This window comes from Candoia aspera, chromosome 12 (assembly GCF_035149785.1).
Source record: "Candoia aspera isolate rCanAsp1 chromosome 12, rCanAsp1.hap2, whole genome shotgun sequence".
NCBI lineage: Eukaryota > Metazoa > Chordata > Lepidosauria > Squamata > Boidae > Candoia > Candoia aspera.
This window is the reverse complement of record NC_086164.1, coordinates 12,938,219-12,965,861: the sequence shown is the minus strand read 5'-3', so window position 1 is coordinate 12,965,861 and position 27,643 is coordinate 12,938,219. Positions and strand designations below refer to the sequence as shown.

The following is a 27,643-nucleotide window of genomic DNA, read 5'->3' as shown; positions in this document are numbered from 1 at the left end:
TGCTCTGCAAAGTTGGACTTAAAATGGATTGGGGTGCCCAAAACATAAAGTTCTAGACATGGTACTCACTTGTACTCTAGTGGCTTGCCTACCTTCTGACACTGGTTTCTAAGGTTTCTTCATTCTGTTTCCCAATTAGCATTTTTTTTTTAAAATCAGCATAGGGACAAAGATTGATCCCCCCTTTAGCTCTCACTTTCCTCTTTTTCTCCTTCTCTGCTCTGACAAAAGATTCTGAGAACTCACTCCTGCGATACCTGAGTGATGACAAGATCTTAGTGATCCAAGAAGAGCCATTGACTCAGAAAGATAACAAGCGGGATACAGGCCGGCGGTCAAGGAAGAAGGGCAAGAACAGTGGAAGTCCTAATTATCCTGTTAGCTCCTCTGTGTTGACCTCATCTACTAATGTACGGCTTGAACCTGGACAGCAGGATGTCCTAAATTTCTCCTTAGCTGAAAGCAACACCGTCCCCCTCTATCACGTAAGTTGTTTGATGCTCTTCATTAAAACTAAGAAAAACATTCGGCCTTTTTTATGTTGAAATTGACTCTTGGTGACTGCATGGGGTTTTCTCAGCAATGTTATGGAAGTGGTTTGTGTTGCTGTCTTCTGGGATTTTTTTTCCCCCAACATACTCTTGGGATATCTTAGTGGTCTCCCATCGAAGTTCTATCCAGGTCCTATTCTACTTGGTTTTGTTTTTTAAGATTGGCCAGTTAACTTCTGTGAAAAAAACAGATTAGGAAGGCAGAAAACATTATTTTTATCATTATTACTATTACGCTACTACTATTGTTTTACATATAGTTGGGTTCTTAAACCAAACTGTGTTCATTTACAAACTGCCTTGCAAATTCTGTGCATCTCTTCTCTTTCTTTTAATACTAAGTGTGTATTCTACAGCTTCATGCCAACTTGCGCTTTGCTAAGCTGAATGCAAATTAAGCCACCATTGTTTGTGAGGGTTTTATTTGAATTGCATGTAAGTGTATTCACTGATTTATAGATTTAAACCCTTTACATCCCCTTTTCAACCTCAAAGAGACTGCGAGATAAAAGTTTGCTTTAGTTTAAGTGGATGTATAATATTATTTCGTATTTACTTGAAAGGAAGACTACATTTTTCTCAAATTATTTACGTTTAAAATGAGAGGATTGTTTTGGATTAAGTGAGGAGAGAGTAAAGGAGAGAAACTGAGTTTCTCTCAGTAGAAACCAGGAGTCTGTGAGTTCTAGTCCCGCCTTAGGCATGAAAGCTGGCTCGGTGACCTTGGGCCAGTTCCTCCCTCTCAACCCAACTTGGTGCAACGTAGACTAGCCTCCTCGTGGTGCACCCCGGGCAACGTGACTTGTCACAGCTAAATAGTCTACACATCTGTCTGCTGGACCTCACAAGAATTTCCCAGCAAGAAAAAGCAGCATGAACACCGAACTGCTATGCCATACGATTTAAAAAAAAAACTGAGTATTGACTGTGAAGCAAGTATCTGGAGTTATGCCATACGCACTGACCTCACTGAAATTGTCAGGGGCATGTTTTAGCTGGGGGTGAGCTGAGTATTCTGGATTTAGGAGCCTCTATCTGTGGCTATTTTTTCACACCTATCTTCTTCCATCTGAGATACATCAGGAATGAGACCCCTAGGTGAAGACAGGAAGTACATTCTAGTGTAAATTTGGCACTCTGCAAAACCATTTTATTTTATTTTCCCATTCACTCCATGTATAAAGTAACATTACTTTTATTTTTATCCTTCTGAACTGCATTTACTTCATTTATACTTCTTGGTTTTCATTTTGCCACCTTTATTGCCATGGGGAGATTGAATCAGCTTGTAACTTGGGTGCTTTTCATCCGAAAGATGTGACCCTCACCCCCAATCTACTACCTTGCTGAATTTCAGAAAGACAAGTAGTGCCTCTTCACTTGTCTCCAACCTACTTTCTCCACAAGATAAAGGGTGGTGGTGATGGTGATGTGCCATCAAGTCGTTTTTGACTGCTAGTACCACAGAGATGATCTGTCCCTAACCTGATCTTTCAGGTCTTCCAATGGTGCATTCATCATCACTGTAACTAAGTCCCTCCACCTTGTTACTGGTTATCCTCTTCTCTTTCTTTCCACCTTTCTCAGCATTACAGCCTCTCAAAAGAGCTAGGTCTTTGCATAATGTATTCAAAGTAGGATAAGTTGAGCCTGGTCATTTGTGCCTCAAGTGAGAACTCTGGGTTGACTTGTTCGATGATCCATTTGTTTGTTTTCTTGGCTGTCCACAGAATTCTCAACCATCTTCTCCAACACCAATGTTCAAATGCATTAAAACTCTTTCCATCCTTATTTCAATGCTTTCTCTCATTCAGTTCCCTGTGAGCTGGATGCTGCATCCCAGCTCATGTAATCAGTGTTTTCGCTCTTATGCACAGCAAAGTGAACAAATAGACAATGAAAACAACAGCATTTCACTTGTTGTTCTATGCAGGGTTTGTGCATGTGTGTATCTGTGTGTGTGTGTCATTTTTGGTCTTGCATTAATTTTCAATATAAGAGTGAATCAAAGCAATGGGTCACATTTGTCCTTGAATGCTCACTCTAACATGAATTAAAGTGGCCAAGCTGTGAGCTTAGGAAAAAACTATAATCTATGTACTAATCTGAAGCAAGTTTCTGAGAGAGAGAAAGAAGAAAGAAGAAAGAAGAAAGAAGAAGGGAAGGGAAGGGAAGAAACAGTAACTTATGTTTGAAGCACCTCCAAAGGCAGGAAATTTACCATAAGGTACCACCACGGCGTTCCGAGTCGTCATGCTGGCCACATGACCCGGAAGTGTCTATGACAACGCCGGCTCCAAGGCTTAGAAACGGAGATGAGCACCGCCCCCTAGAGTCGGATTCGACTGGACTTTACGTCAAGGGAAACCTTTACCTTTACCTACCACCACGAAAAAGGCTTTTGCGCTAGTGTTCACCTCCTTTGCCCAAGCAGAACCCACCAAGGGTACCATGAGCAAGAACAGAAGAACCATTCCAACAGATGATTAAGCCTTGAATTGTTTAGAATCTTATAAGTAAGCATCAACAAATCCAGTCGTGCATAGTGCACCGTATGTCTAAAACTTTAAGGACCCTTTTTTTCTTTTCTTTCCTTTCCTTTCCTTTCCTTTCCTTTTCTTTTAAAGTTTCAGCATTCAGATCTTGATAGCATGAAGTGACCTAATCAATAATATATCTTTTGGTTCATTCTGCAAGCTGATCTGAGCTTGTTTTAAATCTCAAACCTGGTGCACTCTATCTCAAAGGCAGAATAACTGCTTTATTGTCCATGAGATAATGTGCTAGACCTTTCTAGGGTATTTTGCATGGAAGACTGACAGCTGTTGGGTATATTTTATTTTATTTTATATTATATTTTCATCCTGGTTAGGCCAACTGTAGCCATCTTCCCTCAGTCAGCAAAGAGTTGGAGTGGTAGGGAGATGTAATGGTATATAGGAAAGACCTTGGGAGACTGGACAACGAGGTGCTACCAAGGGAATGGTCAGATAAGAGACAGCAGAGCCTGCAGCTGCCTAGTGGGCTGGGCAAGAGGCTCAGAAGGGACCCTCCCTAGTTTCTTGGGCTGTAAAGGGAACAGGGGGAGAACTGCACTTTCAGACTTGTAAGATTCTGTCAATGTTGCTTTACAGTACAGTAAAATTAGCTCATGTGGCTGTGATTCCTGTTTGGTTTGCCCTGCGAGGCCGACAGGAGATACCGTTATGCAATGCAATGTGCATAATCACTCAGCCAGACTGTCACAACAGTGATGAAATCACATGATTGAAAGAAGACTAGAGAACTCACATTGCCCATTCAAACTTCGTTATTGCAGTTTACAAGCTTTGTGTAACGACTCTGTTGCAAATCATTGAAACCCCTGGTCTGGAGTTACGTAATAGTAATCTGTTTGCTAGAAAGATCTCTGCCTTTCAGTGGGTCTTGTAATAATGAGCATAGCCATTCCATACTCTTTGGCAGGGTGTATTGAATGGAAAATTATTAAATAAAAAGGTGCTAGTAATTTGTTCAGGGTTGCATTATTGTGCGTTAAGAAGAGTCCCGATGGATCAGGCCAAAGGTCCAGCAAATCTAGCATTCTGCATCAAAGAAGCTGGGTTCATGTGACATGTTAGCCAGGATTAAAATGGGTTTGTGTAGATTAGGGTTCAGTATATTTTGAGAGTCATTCACTCACTTCCAAGCATTCATAACCTGATAGACTTCATTTCTCCAGGTTTGTCTGCCAGGATCTGTAGTTCTGGGATTCTTGTAAGCTCATTTTTTGCTATCAGTGATAGGCAGCACCTAAAAGTCCATGGTCATTAATTTCAAGTGCCAACAATTTAGAGAGTAGGGTTTTTAAATTATTTATATATATATTACTTATATTAAATTAATTATATTAAATTTAATATATTACTTATATTAAATTTAAATTATTTATATATATTACTGCTGTAGAATAATGTAGATATTTTTATCGTAAGTTTTAGGCTAGGAGGATTTTATGAAGTAGCTTTACGTTTTTCATTGTTGATGGTTTTGCCTGCATCCATTTTACTGTGGTCTCGGATAGGTCTTGGATGGAGGTGGTAAAAAACGATGGGAAAAAATTAAAATTAAAACTAAATCCTGGCTAGTAATCTCGAGAATCTGATTCCAACCCAGTGATGTCTTCAGGGTGTGTATGTCAAAATCTGCAAGATAGTGAACATGTTCAAAGCCCCACCTCTTTTGTATGTGCAATGCAGGAACTTTGATCACAATGCCACAGCTACCATCTTGCAGATTTTGACCTGCCCTAGTGGATATCCATGTCCCAACCAATCTGCAAGGCAACTAGTTCGGATTTATGACAGGGATTGCTTGTTCCTATCTTTCAGACTTCAAGGCCTTTTCTGAGGGACAGCATCCCCAGGAAGTTTTATCTGTACTCTATCTGTAATGGTATGTGGGAATCGCCTTGGGAAACTTACAAGATTCTGATCATGCAATGTTACAATAAGGATAGAGTTAGTATAATGTCTGGGCTATCTCAAAGGGCTAATGTCAGTCTTGCAAGTCTGAAAGTATCCCTCCCATCCCTTACCTTTACTCTCCCCAAAACTAGGGAGGGTTCCTTCTGAGACACTTTCTCTAGCCTGCCCTTCTTTTGGGCTCAGATTTCATTTATCAGACCATTGTCTAGGATGCAGCTCTTCCTCCGATCTCCCAAGGTCATTCCCACATACCATGACAGTATCTATGTTGACAGTTTTAAAGTAACAAGCTAAGCCATCATGCAAAAGATAGCTCAGCCCACAGAAACAGAGGGGACATGGGAAGTGTTTCAGAAGGGACCCTCCCTAGTTTTGGGAGTAAAAGGAAAGGAGCAATACTTTCAGACTTGCAAGATTCTGTTAATGTTACCTTACAAGAAAGGTAGTGTTAGTACTCATGGTTGGTGCTTCTTGTCTGGACTACCTCAAAGGACAACATCAGTGGATCAAGTGATTGATTTTATATTCTATGATCAGTAGTTTTCCCAACAGGCATGTCCCAGTCCTAAGATTCTGATGGCAGTCAAGCTTCCACCACCCAGCTGGGTGTTGTGATGGTATGTGGGAATGATCTTGGGAAGCAGGAGGAATTGCTGCATCCTAGACAATGGTCTAATGAGTGAAATCTGTGTCTGAAGAAGGGGTAGGGGTGGAGAAAGCATCTCAGAAGGGACCCTCCCTAGTTTCTGGAGAGTAAAAATACAGACTTGCAAGTTTCTGTTACTGTACCTTACAATAAAGGTAGCATTAGCACTGATGGTCGGTGCTTCTTGTCTGAACTGCCTCAAAGGGGTGACATGGGGAGACTTCCACAAACTTTCCTCTTTCCTAGTGAAGGAATACTTCTACATCAACCTATAGGTTTATATAGCCACTTCTTGGGGGCAGGAGGTGTCATAGAATCACTGCCTATCACTTACATAGTAACTGATCTTCCAGTGGAATTCAGCAAGAGGTTCGTAAGATGCTTAGCAATAAGACATGCTTAGTAACAATGACTCAGATGCACAGGAAGTTTAGCTTTCTGTTAATGACCATATCAGTTACCATGTAACTTGAGTTGGTCGTATAAGTACTTGCACTAAAGGCTTTAAGCAAAACTGTCACTGTGAGTTAAGTTGCTTTATATAGATGGCAGTTACTAAGGGAAGTGTCTGCTCAAAAGGTCCCTTCTATTCCAGCAGAGTTTCTTTTCTTCCTTGGTTTGTTCACAGTGGGCCATGCTTGGAAATTACTGTTTTCATTTCAGCTGCAGCAAGAAATATACTCCAGGTAGCCAAAACTGGACAGATAACATAATGGGTAAATGCACCAAGGGAATAACATTTATAGCTGTTGGTTGTTAAGAATAGCCATTGAGTGTATTTGGAAAATCAGGGCTTCTCCCTTACATGGGAAGAAAGTTTAAAAAAGCAATTTAGCTGGCACACGGCATATAATGTCTAGTGACTGCCTCGTACAGCGACTGTTCAGTTACAATGGTGATGAAAAAGTAACTTGCAACCCATCCTCGCATTGATGACCTTCACAGGACTGTAAAGCCAAGGAAATCTGAAGTCAGATCATCAGCACAGTTTCACTTAGCAGCTGCTTTGCTTAATGACCGAGTTGCAGGTCCCAACTGTGATCGCTAAATGAAGACTACCTGTAATGGGTAACCATTTTATTGGTTTTCATTTCTGTCTACTCTGATTTGAGCTGTGTGTGTGTCTTTAATCTGCTCCCTGATCCATCTGATGAAAAAGGGAGTCAATTTAGGTTTGGTGTTTTGAATTGAGTGTTCAAAAAAGGGCAATGGAGATTATCAGAGGACTGGAAATAAAATTGTTTTAGGAAAAATGGAGAAAGCAGGGATGTTTAGCTTTGAGAAGAGAAGGGTGAGAGGGGAGACAATATCATTTCATGCTCCTGAAGCAGTTTCATTGCAATGGAAGCTAACACATAGCATACTAAGGCAAAACCAAGTCAACTAAAGCTTTTTCTTGTTCGGAAAAAGAGTACACATTTATTGACATTTTGGAGGAAGCACTCATGCAGACCATTCTTTTTCTCTATTATATATAAAATCTTTTTAAAAACCCAACCATTATGGGTGTGCTACAAGGTTATTTGAAGTACTGCCTGTTTATGGCACAAACTTTCAGCAGGAAGATTCAAGCAATGCAATGTAACATTCCCACATGAAATTCAATATAGTGACCATTAACCTGAGCCCCAACCCAACCCACTGTCATATGGTTTAATAGGATACGTCAGCCACGTCTCCAGCTTGTTCAGCAGACAGTCTTAAACAAGCCATAGTTTAGCACATTATGAGTATCAGTGTGTTGAGATTCACTTAAAAAGATACATGGAATGTATTTTTCCCCCTCTGAGACTGGGATCACACCCTAAGCCAATGATACTCAGGATGTATGTTATGTGAACCAGTCATTGTGGCTTGTAAACCAGTGGTTTCTGGTTGAGCACAAGAACCAGCTAATGATGTGTAAATTAACAAACCACAATAAATTAACTCCCAGCTTAGTTTGTTATGTGGACTCATCCTGGCCCTGTGGGACCATAATGTAAAATCTGGAACAATTGTAGCATTTTCAATACCTTCACAGTTGTGGAGTCCTTGGGGCTCTCTGAGCCTGGTTGTTTCCTTGCAGACGTTTCATTGCCAGACTAGGCAGCATCTTCAGTGCGAAAAGGGAGTGGGCTTTGCTCTCTGTTTACGTACAGTGGCTTGTGTTGGTGGGGGTCAATCAGGGCAAGCCACTGTACATAAACAGAGAGCAAACCCCACTCCCTTTTCACACTGAAGATGCTGCCTAATCTGGCAATGAAACGTCTGCAAGGAAACAGCCAGGCTCAGAGAGCGCCAAGGACTCTACAATTCAGCCCTGAGCTACAGATATTCTCTTTGATTGGTACCTTCACATTTTGCTTGTAGAATGAGTTAGAGGCACAACAGCATTTGGTTGAAATATTATGAAATATTATGACTGGAGAGTTGAGTCAAAAAGTGCTTCCTCTTGACAACCTGAAATGTTGCTGCATCTGCCTCCTTAGCTTTTACAGAAGAAATTTGAAGTGTACTTCTAATTTATATGAGCAATGGGTGTCATGAGGTTAAATACCCCTTTTGATTTCAGATCTGAGCAGAATGTGTTTGATCTGTAAATGACAGAAAGCTTCAGCTCACACGGGCAGGTAATTGCACTAAGGTAAAAGCAATGCCAGCTTTTTGAAGTCTGTCCTGGGAGATTAGAAGATCAAGGCAGATTCCCCTCTGACTTCATCCCGGTTCCTATCATCTGCATCTCAGGCATTAATTTTCAAAGGGGAAAATAGTTCAGACACACTTGCACGCTGATTAATACAAATACCAGAAACAGAGTAACTGAAGCAGGTTTGACAAAGGGATTTCGTCAGGTGCGCAAAAATAAGGTATCCGTTGTAGTTGACCAGGGCTGCAGACCCACACATCTGAGAGAGGGTGCTGCAAAATTTAGAGCTGCCACATCTTGTCTACAGAAATCAGTATAACCACTAAATGGCAGCAAAGGCAAAGAGAAAAATAATTCTTTGCTGCCATCTATTGCTCATTCAGATGTTTGCAGCCTGGATATTACAAGTAGTCTTCGACTTACTATCTCAAATGGGATCGGAATTTCCATCCTAAGTCCTTGCGGTCATAAATCAAGTCACCCATGACCAGACCTGATTTTATGACCATTTTTACAGTGGTCGTTAAGCAAATCCAGCTTCCCAAATGGGCTTTTTCACCAGAAAATGGCAAAAAGTCACAAAATGCAATCATGTGATCACGGAACACTGCAATTGGTCATAAATGAGTACCGACTGCCAAGCACCCAAAATGCGATGATGTGACCGAGGGGTGTGTGTGACATTTTGTGATGTTCGGAAGTGCTTTACAGCTCTTCCATTCCAAGGCCCCCGTTCCAAGGCTGTCATAACTTTGGACCATCATTAAACAAACGGTCACAAGCTGAAGACCACCTGGATAGCCCTAGCTGAGTTACTACATTTTGCCAGTTGCTAATTCAGGAATTCCATGGCCTGTGGGATGCATGGCTGTATGAGTCCCTATTCTGCAGCCAGATTCTTCTGCTCCCAAGTCGAATGACCAATGCTGCTCTTGATTTAAAAGCAAGAAGTAGTTGGTAATGCATTTCCCCTATTTCCTTTGTGTCACCCTTAGACTGAACAGGAGCTTTTATTTATTTTGTTGGACTTTTGGAAATTTAGAGGATTATAACAGGCAAAATGGGGCTGTACACCTTGCAGTTTGCTAAGGCATCCATTTAATCTCTGGAACCTCCTCTCCAAATGGCCCCTGTCAGCATCCACTATTGGACTGCGATGCTCAATATACGCTCCAGGTAAAGTGAGTTAGGCATCCCTGATACAAGGTTACCAGATATGGGCTGCAAAACTTCAGATAACCACCAGATGGCAATAAAGTAGTCTGTATCTCTTTTCTGACATCAAGTGGTTGTTCTAAAACTTCCAGCCCATGTATGGTAGCCCAGCCGGGAAAGCTTTTTGCGGACCAAAGGCACACAGCTTTCATAGGTTTTCAAAACAGCATATTCTAACTGTGATGACTGATGCATTAAATTAAATGCAACAGTTATTTGGTTCTGTATTTACCGGTTTTCATAAGATCCCAGCTCATCCCTAATCATTCTGTTGGCGCTTCCAGAACTGGTCAGTTGACTTACTGATGGGTTGCAAAATGTGCTGCTTTAATTAAAGTAAGCACCTCCAAATATCAGCTCTAATCTCCTTTTGGATTGATTGTATTGGTTCCTAATGGAATTGTAGAGCAGCTTTAGACAATCTGCATATAATCAAGGAAGACAAGTAATCCAAAGATAATTTCTTGTTCTTTACAATCATGTAATTATCATTGTTAACACTTGGAAGATAGATGCCTACCATCGTTGATGTCCTTCCACAGCAAATTTAAAGAATATTTTGTGCTTTAAGGTTATAATTTTAGGGCAATTGCTGTAGAGCTGTCAGTCTAGTTAGAGAAGCAGCTAAAGTCTTCTCCTTGCCCTGAAGCTGCGGAAGTAGACTGAGATGATATCTTCATACAAAACTCCAAGGTGTAGTTCTACCCCCAGTTGAATCTTTCAAGTTCTTTTTGTTTGCTTGTTTGTTTTTAAATCATATATATGTATATGAAGTACTGAGCTTTCAGTCATACAGTAATTTCAGTGTACAGATTACTGGATGGATACATTAAAAAACTGATATTTTGCTGCCAATTTCAGCACCACAATGTTGGATACTTGGAAGACATGAAAGTTATGCTAAGGGCAATAGTACAGGTAATCCTCGCTTAACAACCATTCGTTTAGTGATGGTTCGGACTTCTGACAGTAGTGGAAAAACCGACTTGCAGCCAGCCCTTGCACTTACAACCATTGCAGCATCCCACAGTCACGATTCGGGCACTTGGCAACCAGTTTGCATTTATGACCATTGCAGTGTTCCATGGTCATGCAATCGCCATTTTTGACCTTCCCAGCTGGCTTCTGGCAAGCAAAATCAATGGGGAACCACGTGATTTGCTTAACAACCACCTGGTTCACTTAACAGTGATCTGGTTAACAGCCACCGCAAGAAAGGTTGTAAAATAGGGTCAGATTCGCTTAATGACCACTTTGCTTAGCAACTGAAATTCCAGTCCAATTGTGGTCATTAAGCGAGGACTACCTGTATCTGTGGGAGGTGGGGTTCAAAATCAGCAAGAGAATGAATGGAGTGTTGTGACACAAGGCCCACTCCTTTTGTGCATGTGTTGACATCACATGAATGTTCAAGAGGCTGCACCTACCATCCAGACAATGTTGACACCCTACCCCCAGGAGAGACTGTTGCCCCAGCACAGTTTTTGTAGACACAGCTGGCTAGGGGCATACATGTGGTCCATGTGTCCTGGATTACCCACCCTGTTGTAGATGGTCATCTTCCTAAAGTTATTCCTTACCTGAGTGAAGCTTGTCATGTTTTATCTGAGATGGAATATGATCAGCAAGGGAGTTTTATCAGAGGTTACTCAATAGCCCAGGCACCTTATAGTTCTACCGTTCTCCTACAATGCATTCTGAGTTTCAGGATAAGCAATTTATTGAGCTGCAGATGTCGAAGTGGCATCTGTTTTCATCACTTGCTCCTTTCATGCAGTACAAAAACTGTGTCTCTCTCCATCCCTCTTGTTGTGGCTTTGAAAAGTACAGACCTTCCATCCTAAGCACTTTTTTTCCCTCCATCAAGTACCAGCTTCAGTGCCAGAAGGCTTAACTTATCTCTCTAGTTCAGTAAGCTGACACTAAACCCATCATAAAATACAAGAAGGATGAGCGCTCTTCTTTTCCTGGTGTGCATGCACTCAGCTAAAAATAAAAGCTCTCTGTCAGACCCTTTTCTCCACTCCTCCCCCATTGGTTTGGTTGTGGATACTAAGGAGGGACAGAGGTGACTAGAACAATGTTTCTGTAAGTAATGTGCATGCCCTGTTCTTGATTTCAAGGCTGAAAAGCAGAAAAGCCAGCCAGAACTTGAACAAGAACAAGGTCCCCCCGCTATCTTTACCTGTATCACCTAAAATATATTCACGCTCTCAACAAATCATTTATGAGATCATTTTTAACACAGGCCTCAAAGTCAAGGGGCTCACAAAGCGCTGTAACAGTTAAGCTTGCTAAAAGGAACCCCAGACATATCATGGGAAAGGCAAATAGAAGGAAACGGAAAAAGAGAAGTTATGGTCAGGAAAGTCGATGGAATGAGAACATATATAGTAAATATAGATCAGCTTGGGCATCAAGACTGTGTACGTAATCTTAAATATGTTAAATACTGCTGATTGTGATAACATATTTATGAGAACTGCAGAAGGAGCAGTTGGCAGAGCACCATATATGGAAGGAATGTGGTCCATGGGAAATATACTATAAAAAGTCTGCTGAGCTGTAAGGTGAACAGATACGTTTTGAGAGAGATCGCCTTGTGTCCTCCTCCTGCACAGAATAAAGTTCTGCTTCAGTCTCCACCTCGGTGTTTCTTTGGGCGTTTAGCACACCAGGATCGAGCCCAGATTTGGGCTGGGACATCAGAGAGAGAGAAAGAAGCAAGGAAGCTCAATTTAAAAGAAGTACCAGAGAGAGAGAGAGAGAGAGAGAGAGAGAGAGAGAGGAGGAGGAGGAGGAGGAGGAGGAGAAGGAGGAGATAGACAGATGAGAGATGAGAGAGAGAGATAATTGAGAGAGAGAGAGAGAGAGAGAGAGAGAGAAGGTAGAGAGAGAGATAATTGATAGATAGGTAATTGATAAAGATAGAAGATAGAAACAATTGAGAGAGAGATAGCAGATAGATAGATAGATAGATAGATAGATAGATAGATAGATAGATAGATAGATAGATAGAGGTAGAGAGATGGAGGTAGAGAGAGAGAGAGAGATAGCAGATAGAGATAGCAGATAGATAGATAGATAGATAGATAGATAGATAGATAGAGAGATAGAGAGATAGAGAGACAGAGAGACAGAGAGACAGAGAGAGAGAGATAGCAGATAGCAGATAGAGATAGATAGAGATACACACACTCTCTCTCTCTCACACACAAATATTTAGAGCAGCAAAAATATTTTGCCGCATTGGATGAATCCACACTGGCTGTTCTAAGATCTCTTAAATTCTAAGATCTCTAGAAAACCGTTGCTCACACATTGCAAAGCAACTACTCCCAGATTAGCCACAAAATACCTATAAGGGGAGGTATTAATTTCCAGGAAACAAGAAGCATGTAGAAATCTTTTTTTTGTCTTCCCCCATACTGTAGGAATGTGCAAATTAATTTCTAATTCTTTCTGTTATAGACCTCTATTTGTTGAGGGTGTTCATAACACTGACTTCAGTAGCTGCCTGTTGGGGGCTCCCATTTTATTTGCTCTGGGTGCATTCTGGGCCATGAAAAAGCTACCTGCCTCAAAAAAAGAGAGAGAGAGAGAGAAGCAGCACCACCAGTAACAAATATTTGGCAGCAAATCCCAACATTTTATCCCATTAGTTTAAAAACATACGAGTGTAAAGGCTTTCTAAACTTAAACCCCTGTGGCCCTTGTAGTTGGGATTTTTTAAAAAAAGATCCCATACATGAGATACTAACACCTTGATCAGCAAAATGCATTGGGACAGCCCAAACCCGCTTCCTGGCCACACATTGTTGGCTAACTATTGGAGCAGAGAAAAATAAGGTAATAACGAACAGTTAAAAAAAGAATGGGTCATCTGGGAAGACAATGAGAATGGCTGGAATCTTGAGTAGAAACCCATCTCACGTTGCACAAAATGTTGTTGTGAACATCATTTATTATCTGTAAAACTGCACTACAGCAACTAGTCCACATTCTCCTCTGGAAATAGTGGTATTTCCCAAAGGAGAAGCTTAATGAAATTCATTACTCCTATTAAGCACATTTCGCCCTGTCTCTCACCTTCCCTTTTGGGGAAAGGTGGTTGAGAAAGTGGTTGCGTTGCAGCTCCAGAGAATTTTGGAGGAAATGGATTATCTGGACCCTTTTCAGTCAGGTTTCAGGCCAGGATATGGGACGGAGACTGCATTGGTCGCACTTATGGATGACCTCTGGCAGGAGCGGGATGGAGGGAGTGCATCCATCCTGGCTCTCTTGGACCTCTCAGTGGCTTTCAATACCGTCAACCATGGTATCTTTCTGGGGCGGCTCAGGGGGTTGGGGGTGGGTGGGGTAGTTTTGCGCTGGTTCACCTCCTTCCTCCAGGGCAGTTCCCAATCGGTGGTGATAGGAGAGGAGAGATCTGGCCCTCGACCCCTCCTTTGTGGGGTGCTGCAGGGTTCGGTTCTCTCCCCTCTCCTATTTAACATCTACATGAATCCGCTGGGTGAGGTCATCCATCACCACGGGATGAGGTACCATCAATATGCTGATGATACCCAGTTATATATCTCCATCCCGGGTGAAGTAAGTGATGCAGTCTCCACCCTTTCCAGGTGCCTGGGGGCTGTGGGGGCCTGGATGGGGAACAACAGGCTTCAACTGAACCCTGGTAAGACAGAGTGGCTGTGGATTGATGGCTCCTTGGGTTCCAGGAAGTTGTCATCTTTGGTTCTGGATGGGGTGGCGCTGCCCCATTCGGAACCAGTGCAGAACCTGGGGGTCCTCCTGGACTCGCGACTCCAGCTCGAAGAGCAGGTGGCAGTCGCAGCCAGGAGGGCCTTTGCACATCTTCGGGTGGTGCGCCAGCTACGCCCATTCCTGGACCGAGATGCCCTCCGAACAGTCACTCATGCCCTTGTCATCTCCTATATAGACTACTGCAATGCACTCTACATGGGGCTACCCTTGAAAAGTAATTGAAAGCTTCAGCTGGTCCAGAATGCAGCTGCACGGAGAGTTATTGGGGCTGTAAAATCAGCCCATGTGACACCACTGTTATGCGAGCTGCATTGGGTACCAGTTTGCTTCCAGGTCCAATTCAAGGTGTTGGTTATCACCTTTAAAGCCCTACATGGCATGGGACCAGGCTACCTGCGGGACCGTCTCTTCCCCATAACATCGACCCGTCCCACCCAGTCAGGCAGGGAGGGCATGCTACGGACCCCATCAGCAAAGGAATTTCATCTAGCAGGGTCCAGGAGGTGAGCCTTCTCTGCAGTGGCGCCCGCCCTTTGGAACATCTTGCCCCCAGAGTTGAGACAGATTTCCTCACTCTTGGACTTCCGGAAGAAATGTAAGACCTGGTTCTGCCACCTTGCTTGGGAGGGGCAGAATGATAGCTCCACCTGGGGATGGCTGGTGCCATAGTACCCCTTAGTGATCCATCTCCAGTTGGATTTCATGTTTGCTTTTATGTTTTTAATGTAATTTTACATATTTTAATGTAATTTTTATCTGGCTATGTTTTAATGCTATTTATTGTAAACCGCCCAGAGTCCCCCATTGGGGGAGATGGGCAGTGATATAAATTTAATAAATAAATAAATAAATAATGTAAAACCAAGGGGGGGGAAACCCTTCATTTCTAGCAAGAATGGCAAAACTTCTAAATTGCTGCCTGACCTTTTGGTGAAAAAAGTAGTGGTTCTTGACATTAATTTTCTAGTTTGTCCAGTGTTGTACCACAGTTTCCAACCTGGGCATCTGGCCAATCCTGCATTAGTTAAATATCCCATTTGATGAAGCAAAGTTTACATCCTTAAAGCAATTTATGAAATCACTCCAAATGTTTTAATTTTAGGTTTCAGTTGCATGCTACTTCCTAAACATTTATTTAAATAAAATGGCTGTGTGTAATTATAAATTGTGTGTGTGTGTGTGCGTGTGTGTGTGTGTGTGCCTTTCTGTTGCTACTTGCATATAATATCTTCCCCTCTTCTCTCATGCTGTGTGGAATAAATGAAGCAATGGATAAGTATTCCTAACGGAATCATTAGTAGGAGATTCTGTAGCTTCATTTCACAGGCAGACAACAGAACCAGCGAAATGATAGATGAGAGATGGAGGGGTCTGGACCTCATCCAAACATCTTAAAAGTGGTACAAAAATGGTGTACCGTGGAGGGAAAGAGTTGTCAGGTTAGACTGGGGTACTTAACCTTTATTCTATCAGCTGCCTGTTACTATACCCATTCCGTTCCCAAATCTTGGATTCCTAGAATAAACCCCTTCCTAGCAGCACATTTATTGAGGATGGGGAAATAAGGTTTGGGGAAATGAGTGAAGCAGTAGGAAAGAAAATAGTGAAGCTCTCTTAATGCAGCAGAAGTTGTAACTTATTGGTTCAAAGTAGGATATATACTGTATTATGAATACTGGGTCTTCTCCCCTTCCTGTTCTGCCACAGCCCTTCTCTCCTATTTGGAAAATTGCTGTAGTAGTATTTTAGAGAGCCAGTTTGGTGTAGTGGTTAAGGCTAGAAATCAAGTTCCAATCCGTCCAGCCTTAGGCATGAAGCCAGCTGGGTGGCATTCAGCCAGTCCCTCTCTCAGCATGGATGTATTCATGAAGTTTCCAGAAGCTTGACTCCAAAGAGTCATTCTTCTAACATCTAATAGTTCTAACCTCTAGCAGGAAAATGCAAGGATTCTTAATAATCTAAAAAGCTGGGATTTTAAAAAAAAATCATATGGCTACTTAGTACAGAAAAGGGGAAATGAGAGAGAAAAACTAAAGCTTATTCATCCGCTTGACTTGAGCTGAACTGATGTCTCAAAGGCCCATATTAAGAGTCTATTCTAATTTTCCTGTAGAAAATACTAATTAGCCGTCCCGGAGACAGACCTCTTCCTTTCAGTGATGGAACCGATAGGCATTTGTCATTCCAGTCCACGCGTGAATCAATCTTGCTCAGGACAGGCATCTTGAAGAGTTGGCAGAGTGTAAATCATTTCCTCTGGTTAACTTAATTGTGACCAAGCTGCCAATTAAGGCCAGCTGCATTGAGATGATTTCTCTGCATCCCATATCATTCTTCAGCTTGGAAGAAAAAAGCACTGGCTTCCAGGGAGCTTCCTCCCAGGGATTTGTGCCCAGCATCAGATCTTCAGGGTTCAAGGGAGGTGATGTGGTAGATTCTAAATAACAACTATGGTTGTGTCTCTGAAGGGGGAGGTGATGTGGTAGATTTCGGCAGTTCTGGGAGCACATACTAAGGAGGTGGAAGAGATAAGTGGAGGCACAGTCCAGAAGACAGTGGTGGGAAAACAGAGGTTCAGGATAGCCCTGCCCTAGAGCCTTCCCAGGTTATTTCCCCTGTTATAGAAGGTGATGTTCTATAACAGTGTTTCTCAACCTGGGCAACTTGAAGATGTGTGGACTTCAACTCCCAGAATTCTGGGAGTTGAAGTCTACACATCTTCAAGTTGCCCAGGTTGAGAAACACTGTTCTAGAAAGTGGAAATAGGGTTCTTGCACTTACATCTGTTACAAGTTGGCCCACGGCAGCATGTGAATGTCCTGTGTTTCATGCTATAATCCTCTCTCTGAATTCTAATGGAAGACCTCAGCAGTAAAGTACTTCTGTGGGGCTTCTTTCAGATCAGGAAGAGGGGCAGCCTGGAATGCTGGAGAAGATATATATTATGGGGGAATGAACTACAGCACTGTCCCAGGAAAGTGAACTCAACCACTATCCAGTGACATTTTAACAACATTTAAATGCACTCTAAGAACAAGGTAGAGAAACAGAAGCTGCTTTGTGAAAAAACTTTCAAATACGTTTATATTATATCTCACCCTTTTTCTGAAAGCTCAAGATGGCAGATCAACCCTACTTTTATCCTCACAAGAACAAGTCTATGAGATGGATTTGAGCATTGAGAGGGAGCGGCTGGGCCAGAGTTACCCAGCTGCACTGGGACTTGAATTTGGGTTGAGCTGTAGGTCCACATTCATCTCTTTAACCGCTGTGCCAGACTGATCCGGCCTTTGGGAAATTAAGAGAGAGATTTAGGCATAGTGCTTGTTAGAAGCCAATTCATCTGTGTCCAGTAATTCTACAGGTAGATGCTTGCTTAAAATAAATAAGACTTTTGCCTCTGGCCAAAACCAACTTACAGCAACACAGACAGTTCTCCATGTATCCATCACTCAAATACAGTCTAGCTTCTGTAGCACTCGTATGTACGCACACGCACACGCACACAAACACATTTTTTCTTTCTCTTTTTTCGGCCTGATACTATTGGTCAGATTGACGGGTTTTGTTTAATTCTCACAACAAGAATAAACCAATCTAATTTTGGCAAAGTGGATCTTGTTCCTTAAGACAGGGAATATAAACATTTAAAACAAATGTATAGGTCAAGATAATACAACTGGAATTTGACATGAAATGTGCATGACTGTTACAGGCTTCATACTGTATCAGTTCTATTTAGAAATGGTAAAAAGAAGAATGTTCAAAATGTCTAGGTTTGTCAGAGAGAGCTAGAACAGAATTCTAATCTTGCCAAACTGGTGGCATGAGGATGGGGGGAGAGAGGTTGATTTGGGAGACTGAACTATGTCAAAAGACTAGATTTTCCAACTTGTTTTATCTTAACACAGAAAAAGAGTTCTTTCAGTAACCAGGTTTAGTATGTTGTGAAATGTAGCCAGAGCATTTCTATTTGTAACACTCATAAGACAATGTGCACCGAGATACAAATGAAAACTGAATATTTGAGGACAGAAAGGCAATTTGCGTTTTTGAAAAGTATATATTAAAAATAGTGGCATTAAAAAAACGAAAACAAATTGACATTAAAGAAAGCCATTTGGCATTGGACAGGACAGTAAGGCTGATCTTAGTGTTTATGCCTACCTCTAGTTTAATTGCCATAAAATCATTACCGTTGCTATATCACTGTTTTTGCTATTATCCTTATCCTAACTTTCTATTAATCTACGGAAGGGACCTATTGTTTAAACTGTAACTTACTGAAGGCATCAGTTATGCTACCACAATACATTCCACGTGCCCATGGAGGGTATGATACAATTCCATAACTCTATCTCATACCATATGAGGCAATACTGATTCATGGGCAAAGCAGCTGATGCTCACCTAAAAATTAGATTTGATTGACTTTTTGAACTTCATTTATAGGCCAAGATCAAATAACAATAACAACAAAAATTCCAAAATAAGAACAGGTAATCATGGGAAAGATAAGGAAAAAAATAAAAGTAAATAAGATATACAGTATAACATAGTGCTAAAACATCAAAATCCATATATAGTATAACACATACTGGCTGGGGAATTCTGGGAGTTGAAGTCCACACATCTTCAGGTTGCCATGGTTGAGAAACACTGGTATAGCAGGTAACAGAATATGGTTAACTTCTATTTTTTTTTTTTTAAATGCCTTAATTTTATACGGGGTGTCAGAAGGATCAACAGAATGGCATTAAGCATATTATAACAAAGGTTCTAAGATGCTGATTTAGTAGCAATAGCAATTGTCCAAAGCTCAGCTACCCTGTCAGCCAAGAGAAACCAAGTTTTCTCTTCATCAGTCCAGCCATAACAGTTTAACAGTAGCTGTTGCCGTTGTTCTTGTTGTTCTTAGCATTTGTCCCGTATGGTTGCAGGTCTGCTTGTTGTTGCACTGTGCTTCCCTAGTTGTTACAGCAAAGCATGATGCAATGAGGGGTTGTTATTTATTAACAGCTTGTTGCACAGCTTGACACCGATTTGGGCTGAGAGGGACTGCCAGACCTGAAGTTCCCTATTGAACTTCCATGGATGAGAGGGAACTAGAACCCAGGTCTCCCCAATCCTAGTGTAACACCTTCACCACTAGCCCACACTCACTATGGGGCTGAGAGGAAAGAACCGGCCCAAAGTCCCAAAGGGGACCTCTGTAGCTGAGGGGGGTCTAGAACATGGTCTCCCCCTTCCTAGTTGATCACCTTCACTGCTACCCCCACAGTGTTCTCAACAGTTTAACAGTAAAGGGGAGTGCAAATTGGCACGTGCATCTATATGGAAAAAACAATACAGTAAAACTGTGTTGACTAACAGTCACCCCATTTGACAGGGGCACAACAGATTGTATTAAGATGAGTAAAAGCATTTCCTTAAACTGATCCTTGACCAATCTGCGAAGAATTGGTGAGAAAAGGGGACAATAAGTCTGGATTTTAGGCTGACAGCCACACAGAATTCAGACGTGCTAGTTATCTTTGTCGCAGAGGGAAAGATCTTGGAATGGGCATTAGCTTAAATATCAAGTGTGATATCAGCCTATGCTTTCACAAAGCAGGGGAAGTCAAGATTCATCTACATGGTGAAAAGCAGGCCTCAAGAAAAGTAAAATCCAGACTTATTGTCCCTTTTTGTCACCAATTCTTTGCAGATTGGTCAAGGATAAGTTTAAGGCAATGCTCCTTTGTAAATAAGGTATACTTGCACATTGATCATGCTGGGGCAGCCGCATTAAGTGCTGGCTGGAAACATTGTGGCTGAACCAGAGCTACAGAGCTTTTATATCATCGGACATTATCTTGAAGATGTGGTGAGCAATGTAACCCTGAATCATCTCATGCTGGTACGTCAAGGAATGCACATCAGTAGGTGACCTCATGGGTTCTTCCTGTCCCAGCTGGCACCTGTTTTGCAAAGACTTCCTCTGTATTCTATGCAATGAGATAGGAAGTTGGGGCTCTCCAAAAACTGCTAAAGTGCATCTGCCAGCATCTCTCACTGTTGGCCTTGCTGATAAGGCTGAAAGTTGTAGGTTACTAAAATCTGGAGGGCCACCAGCACTACACTTCTGCAGTTTAACATTGCTACAAACTCTCTGCTTTACACCTGTTGCATCCTTTAAATTTTGCTACAATCCCAAGCCATGATGACCCAGTACAATGAGCCAATGCACCGACCCCCCACTGATGTTTACAATAACCACTGAACTGATTATTGTAGAGACAGATACAGTCCTCTTTTATAGGATTGTATCAAAGGACCCTCCACAGGAAGTTGTTTGGGTGCAGATGCAAACAGTTCAAAGTCTTCATAGCAAATGTGTCAGCTGCTAAGGAAAGATTACCTAGTCCCTTTGATCCCTAGACTGTTCTCCAATCACGCGGATGATAAATTTCCCTGGAGAAAGAGAGAAATCCTTTGAAAGTCAGTGACCTTGTTGGGCTTTGTGACCATTAACATACAAATGATTAAAATCAGCTACCACTGGCTAGGGTTTGAAAACTTTAATTGTATGATAAGTAATAATAATGATATGACCCCTGAAGCTTGTACGATAACATGGTACTGATGAAAATCATATTCTCAGCACATTTTTGCTTGTGAAAGGAGGCTGGATGTATGCCTCTGTCCTCGGAGATGTACTAGAGACATGACAAGAAGAATAATTAAGAAAAATGGAGACTTTAATGCTACAGCAGAATAGCTTCCTAGAGAAATCTTTCAGATCTACCCAGGTAAAGCAGCCTAGTAGGAAGATGAATGAGGAGGGTTAGCACCCAACTCAGATAGATACAGTACCACAAATTCCTACGTGGAGTATCCACAGTATTGAACAAGCATCTTTTTTTAGATGATTTCAGATTAGCACCAGAGCATTCCTGGAGCATACAAAGAGACTCTCATGGGCCAACAATGTTCTTCCATGGGCTCAAAGCATGGTGTGTCTACCAGAATTGTTCTATACGTGCCTGATGATGAAAGGAATGGACTTAAACTTGAGATCTGAAGTAGCACCATCCAAAAAATCAGTGAGGAAAACACTTCAGCTTCCCCAGGATACTCTATTATTGACCTACATGTGGTCATTTGTGGTAAAAGAGTGGGAAGAACAATTTCATCAAAACAACTGAGCTAGTCTTCCTCAAGTCTATTTCTTCTGGATGAAATAGAGTTCAAGTTTTCTTATCACAATTCATGTGCTAATAAGTTTACTGACACAAAAATATCTGCCATATCTATGAACATCTTTGTGCATGGCCACTGTTAAGAACGTTGTTATCATTATTGTTATTATCTGCACCTTCCATGTTTCACTGCCTCACTGACCTCACTTTTTCTTACTGCCTCTCTGCCCTATAGATATAGACTAGGAAAGGTCCTACCATAATAAATGTTTTTAGGGTAATCACAGTTTGTTTTCTGCCACAGACCAACATGTTTCTGAGATTAAATTTAAATAAAATGCAATATTTTATATTTTAGACTTTGCATTTGTCTTTTTTATATATTTATATTGAATTGTTTTAGTGTCTTGCTATTTTTTAGCATTTGTAAGCTGACCAGAGTCATTGTGTGCGAGATGGGCGGCAGAGAAATTTATGAATGAATGAATGAATGAATGAATGAATGAATGAATGAATGAATACGAATGTGTTAATTTAGAAATCAGTGAAAAACATCAGTCTTCCATTGTGCCTTACTGCTGAGCTGAAATCTCATCTGTTTCAAAAAGAAACTCCAGTTTGCAATTATAGCAAGTAAGAATGAACCCATTACATTTGCTCTTCTTGTTTTCAGAGGAAATTGAAATCAAACTTTAATTTCCTGCAACAGGTGCTACATTAGAACAAGAAAACTAGGGAGATGGTACTGTTGTCTTAGATGTCAGAATTTCCTTCCCTCCACCTCACGAAATAAGATTGGAAGTTTTTCTTCTACTAAAGTACTAAAAATACTTCCTTAATGCATTCTCTTTCCAGGAAGTCAATTTTGGGGCAATGGCTTTTAAAGCAAAGGTTAACATGGAGAGTTTCAAGCTGTCAAGGTTCCTTTAGGCAACCAGCGGATGGAAGTAAAATTGGACAAGCAATCATTCACTATGTTGTAGTTTCAGAGAACAAGATGAGAAAAAGCCATTGATTTATTTGGTAGGAATACAAAAATGGGGGACCGTTGATAGATTAAACTGTTGGTCCTGAGCTCTGAGCAATGAATGCAAAAAAGATATTTTATGGGCATTTTGCAAAGGGATGGCAAGATGGTGAGAGTGTCAAGTTGAGTTGCAAAGGGAGAGTTTTCTTTTTATGGAGATAAGGATATCATGGGCTATCAGACACCCTAGCAACCTGTTGTTTCCAGGTTCAGTTGCAATTGTTAAAGTAGAAAGGTGCTGGCTCACTAAATTCTTGCTTGTGACATCTATGGAAGAGACTGCTGCATTAAGTAGGCTTTTGACCCATGGTTCACCTTATGTTCTTATTGATAATGCTGTCCATTTATCTGAGGTAAGAAGTGCTCTTTGGCTTAGGTATCATTGAAATCAATCCAGTGGGCAGCTTCATAGTGTACTTCATCGATTTCTGCAATTTAGAGATGACAAGGGTGTTGGATGTTATTGTTCCTGAGTGGTCTCTTTTTGTTTTATTGAGGAATTCCAGAGATGAAGTAGTAGAAACAATGCCTACAGCACCAGCTGAGGATGGTGAGGAGCAAATATGATCAGACACACTGAAGCACCCAAGTTTGGTCCTACACTGTGGGGATAAAAGGAGCAGTATTTTTAGCTCTTATTGCATCATGAAGCTGTCATCTAAAGACCTTGTTTAAGATGGCCTGCTAGACAGATGACCTACCTGCAGGCTGATGTGAAATGTTTGCTAAATATTTTGCTGATAAAATCACTCATATTTGCTCAGGTTTCACATGGGCAGGTCCTGATGAAGTAACTAGGGCAACATCTGGCAATGTTAGCTCAGATTTGTTTGAGTTTATGAACTTCAAGAAAGTAGATATGCATTATTCCCATCATATACCACTCTTATTGCATTCTACAACCAATCTTTCACTCTATATTCATGCCAAAAATTCTATAATTCAAGTTTATTCACTTTATATCAGCACATCTGCATACTTCCTACCTGGTATAAAACTGCACTGTACTTCCTAAATGTTGTTCATTGTCACCTCTTGTACCCTTCCAGTAATAATTCTGTCAAGCATCATCCTAAGCACCTGGAACAAACTCATGCCCCTTTAGTTCTCACATTCACTCTTGCTACTTCCCCTTTGTATAGGGCAGTGTTTCTCAGCCTTGGCAACTTTAAGATGTGTGGACTTCAACTCCCAGAATGCTGGCTGGGGAATTCTGGGAGTTGAAGTCCACACATCTCAAAGTTGCCAATGCTGAGAAACACTGGTATAGGGGAATAATAATGGCATTCTTCAAATGGTCTCTCACATTCATTAAACAAGTCACACATCCATTCCATAAGCAAACCACATCCATATTTTCACATCTCACCAGCTACATCTTCAGCTTTACAATTTGACAACATTCTCACAGCATTCATGGCTTCCTGTTCATCAGTTTTTTTTTCTCAACATCAACATGTATTGCATTCATTTAAATTACACTCTTCAAAACATCACTGTAATTCTCATACAAACCTCTAATGTGCTCCGGGCTACATTCCTTCACTTTAGTTTCAGCCCTGATCATTTTTATCACTTCCTTACTGGTATTCCTCAACTCCAAGATCACGCCAACATTATTCAGATCAATTACATCCTTCCCCTTTCTCTAAGTTTCACAGACGTACAATGTATCTATTTCTCTTTCTTTTCCTTCATGTGTTAATTCATGCTCTTTATCATTGATTCCCCTTATATTCCAAGTCATAAGTTTCCATACACTGCAAATATCAGTGGATGGGCCTGTTGACATTGACATCTGTAAAAGGGAGAAGATGTAGACTTGATCACCAGCCTTAACCATATCCGTACTACATGCACCTGTTGGCCAGTTTGCCACAAGCCCAACCAAAGTCTAATTTTGCCATGCAAGCTAGGTCTTTTATCTAGGGACTACCTTATAAACCAGCATATTGTTCATATTCCAGCATCTTGGAGGTACACACATGGTACTGTCACAAACCCAGAACAGAGTATCTAAAACCTGTGAGTAATCCCTAGAGTCAAATGCACCATGGAGAGAGAATGAATATATAAAGCTGGCATCAGAGAGAAAGGGAGATGAAGGCATCCTAACCTGTAGTTTGCCTGTTGTGTGTTTAGAACCTCAAACTATAGTTCTTGTTGTAAATTATGGCTTTCACAACCTATTATTTGGCTGTGCTGAAATCTCCCTTGCAATTTCTCAAATGTTTTCATTCCCCGAGAAAGAGGCTTCTGTTTTTCTATCTTATTCTCAAAAGGCTTAAGAATTCCTCTCTAATTTATTTTATATATTTCTGAGTTTAACTGATTATTGGAGGTGGCTTGAGTGAGCTTCTGTTGGGGCTGTTGCTGTGTTTTTCTATTACTCTGAAGTGTTTTTGAAGCTACATTTAGTTATCTGGGGGGGTGGGGAAATCCCATGGGAGGAGTTTCACCATAGTGTCTTTTCCTGGAAATATTGGAAGGCGGGGAGTTTGCAGATGGCTGGAGAGGTGACTGTACAATAGAAGACAGGCCATTCGCTTGTATCCCTTAGCTACCTTGATATTAAAATCAGTGCATGAACTCCAGCAAGGTAGATTCACTAAAATTAACTTCTCTCTTGAAAAGAAAATCCGAAAGCAAGTTCTCATTCATCAAACCGATGGGGGTGGGGGTGAAATAGGAGAATTTTCTCAACTTGACTCTAGGCAAAATACCTGAATCAACTGTAGCTTTTAAAGAGCCTATTCTTAGCAGCTAGTAAGCAGGCCTAGAGAACAGCAGAGCCAGCTGCCTGTGCAGTAAATCTACAGCTGTTCCTGCACCACAGGGGATCAACATCTTCTAAGCTGCTTGAATCTAGGGAGCCAGTCAGTCCATAGTATAAATTCCTTCTTTTGCTGAGGCAGATATCTGCAAATTAATACAGCTCGTGAAGTGCAGATTAATGGTTGGGATGCAGGAAGTGCTCAGGCCATTAATATGTTATTAAGAGGTAATGTAAAAAAAAAAGAAAGAAAGAAAGGACGATCATGGTAACTCTGAAGGACACTTTCTCCCTAGGAGAAAGAAGGGCTGCCTTGTGATGAGGAGCAACCCAAAGCAAGTGAGGTTTGGTTTTGAAACTTCATTAATTAGATCCAAATTTCATAGAATTTGGTGAAGAATCTATTAGCAATCAAGTTAGATTGATATTCATCATCTCCACAACACAGCTCGCAGTGCAGAGTAATTAAATCTGATAACTACCATCTGATCATTTCCCCCCTTCCTCTCCCCACTTTTAATTCTGCAGGTTCTAAAAAAGAGGTATGATGTTTAAATATTCCTCACCAGCACGTATATCCCTGATGGTTTTAGGCTAACCTAGGGTGTGTTTCTCTAGATGTGTTAGGAAGAATTCATAGCTGAGTGGTAGAAGGTCCTTGATTTGTTCCCCAACATCTTCAGGTAGTCCTGAAAAATCCCTGCTTAAAACCCTGGAGAGTCTTCTACTTAGCATCAACAATGCTTTACTTAAATGGACCAAGGATCTGATTCATTATAACTTCTCATCTTCCTTCTGCTTAAACCCAAGAACAGCTTGGTTTTGGAAAATGGAAACTACTAATAAGCAGTTAAATTAAAGACAATTAAGCTAATAACATATCAAGATGCTGACAACCATTACCAGCATTTTGTGAAATATGGAGAGAGCTGATGAGTAATCTTCCTGGGGCCTCTATTAATGATAACTCTTTAAAATAGAATGTGAGCAATATTAAGAATTCCACATTAATCGACTGAATTCTGAATTTCTAATGCTGGTTTTTTTTTTTAAGAAAGGTCTTGAATTTTATATCACAGCAGATTTTAACGTGTTTAGGATGTAGTCCTATATGTACATACCTGAGTATCAGAGGTAGAGTCTCTCCAATCCAAGAAAGCAGATCTGAGACAATCTACTCTAAGGAAGTAGATACCAAGAATTCTACTTTGCAGTTCTCCACAATGCAGAGAGTTCAAGTCAACTGATGGTTAAGCAAAGGCAGGTTCATTCATGAAAAAAATGGTCACAACTTATGGCTTTCCCAGAAATAAGACCTTCCTTGCAAGTAGGAAAACTCCAAGGCCATCTGCTACACCTTGGATGGGATTCTGAATTTTCAGACTTAAAGCTCATCTTCACATCCTCACATCCTGCATGCTGGGGCATGATGAAACTTTCTAACCATTTTTGAGAGACAGGTCCTCATGATGTCCTTCATCTCACCCCCAACCTGCTTCTGAAGCAGCCTGGAACTATATTTAGTTGTTCCAGCTTGGCAGTGGTGTTTTCCTCCTCCTCCTGATATAAAACTTCCCTTGTGGACAATCTAGGGTGCTCTGGGGACAAGTCGGGATGAAGTCAGGGTCAGTGAACTGGGCGGCTCCAATTGGCCTGGATTGCATGCATGTGTGCGTATGTGTTGAGAAGATCATAAGGAAGGGAGAGCATGTGACATATATACATGCAGATGCAAATGTGGAATGGAGGTGGGAGAGAAAATAGACTTTTTTTCTAACCAGGAGTGATTCATAAGGAAATCAGCTTTTGGGGGGAGAAAAGACAGACAGTTCCAGAGGCATAATGCCACCAAGACCTCTGTGGTTCAAGTTTCTCTGCTTTGTATTCTAATCAGGAGATTGATAGTCCTATCAGAAGAGGCCATGATGAAAAATAAAAATTAAGACCTGAATCCCCAAACTCTCCCTCCACATATGCAAGAGAATTACTGCTGGATGGTTTTCCTGCCAGTAGGTGACCCTGGGTGGGAGGGGAAAGGATAGCAAGAAATCTACCAATTGCTTTCCTGAAACTACCCTATATTAAATTGTGTGAAGGCAGCAATACTGCTGGTCCTCATGGCTGAGATGCAAGAAAGGTCAGCTGAGTCAGCAATACAATTTATGGCAGTATACTTTCTTCCTAGCTCCTGGATGGTGGGAAAGCACATTAATGTGGCCATGAGGAAGAGCCCGCAAAAACCTTTTGTTCCACAATGCTGTTTGCTGGAACAACATCTGTTGACTAGATGTTTGTTCAGCTGGTTCAACCAGCAGCCTGTTCCTTGTTTGATTTTAGATACTACCATATAGAACTCTAGCCCATCTCGAAAAAGAGCTCTTGTTCAAT

The 27,643-nt window shown here is 41.2% G+C and overlaps 1 protein-coding gene across 1 annotated transcript in view; it reads left to right on the top strand.

The window, feature by feature from the left end:
- The window catches only part of LOC134504464 (connector enhancer of kinase suppressor of ras 2-like), a 273,137-nt gene that overhangs the window by 192,113 nt on the left and 53,381 nt on the right, over nt 1–27,643 (top strand). Inside the window, exon 13 of the mRNA XM_063313693.1 lies at nt 232–485. Within this exon, the coding sequence (XP_063169763.1) occupies nt 232–485 (254 nt within the window). The remainder of the gene's footprint in view (nt 1–231; nt 486–27,643) is intronic.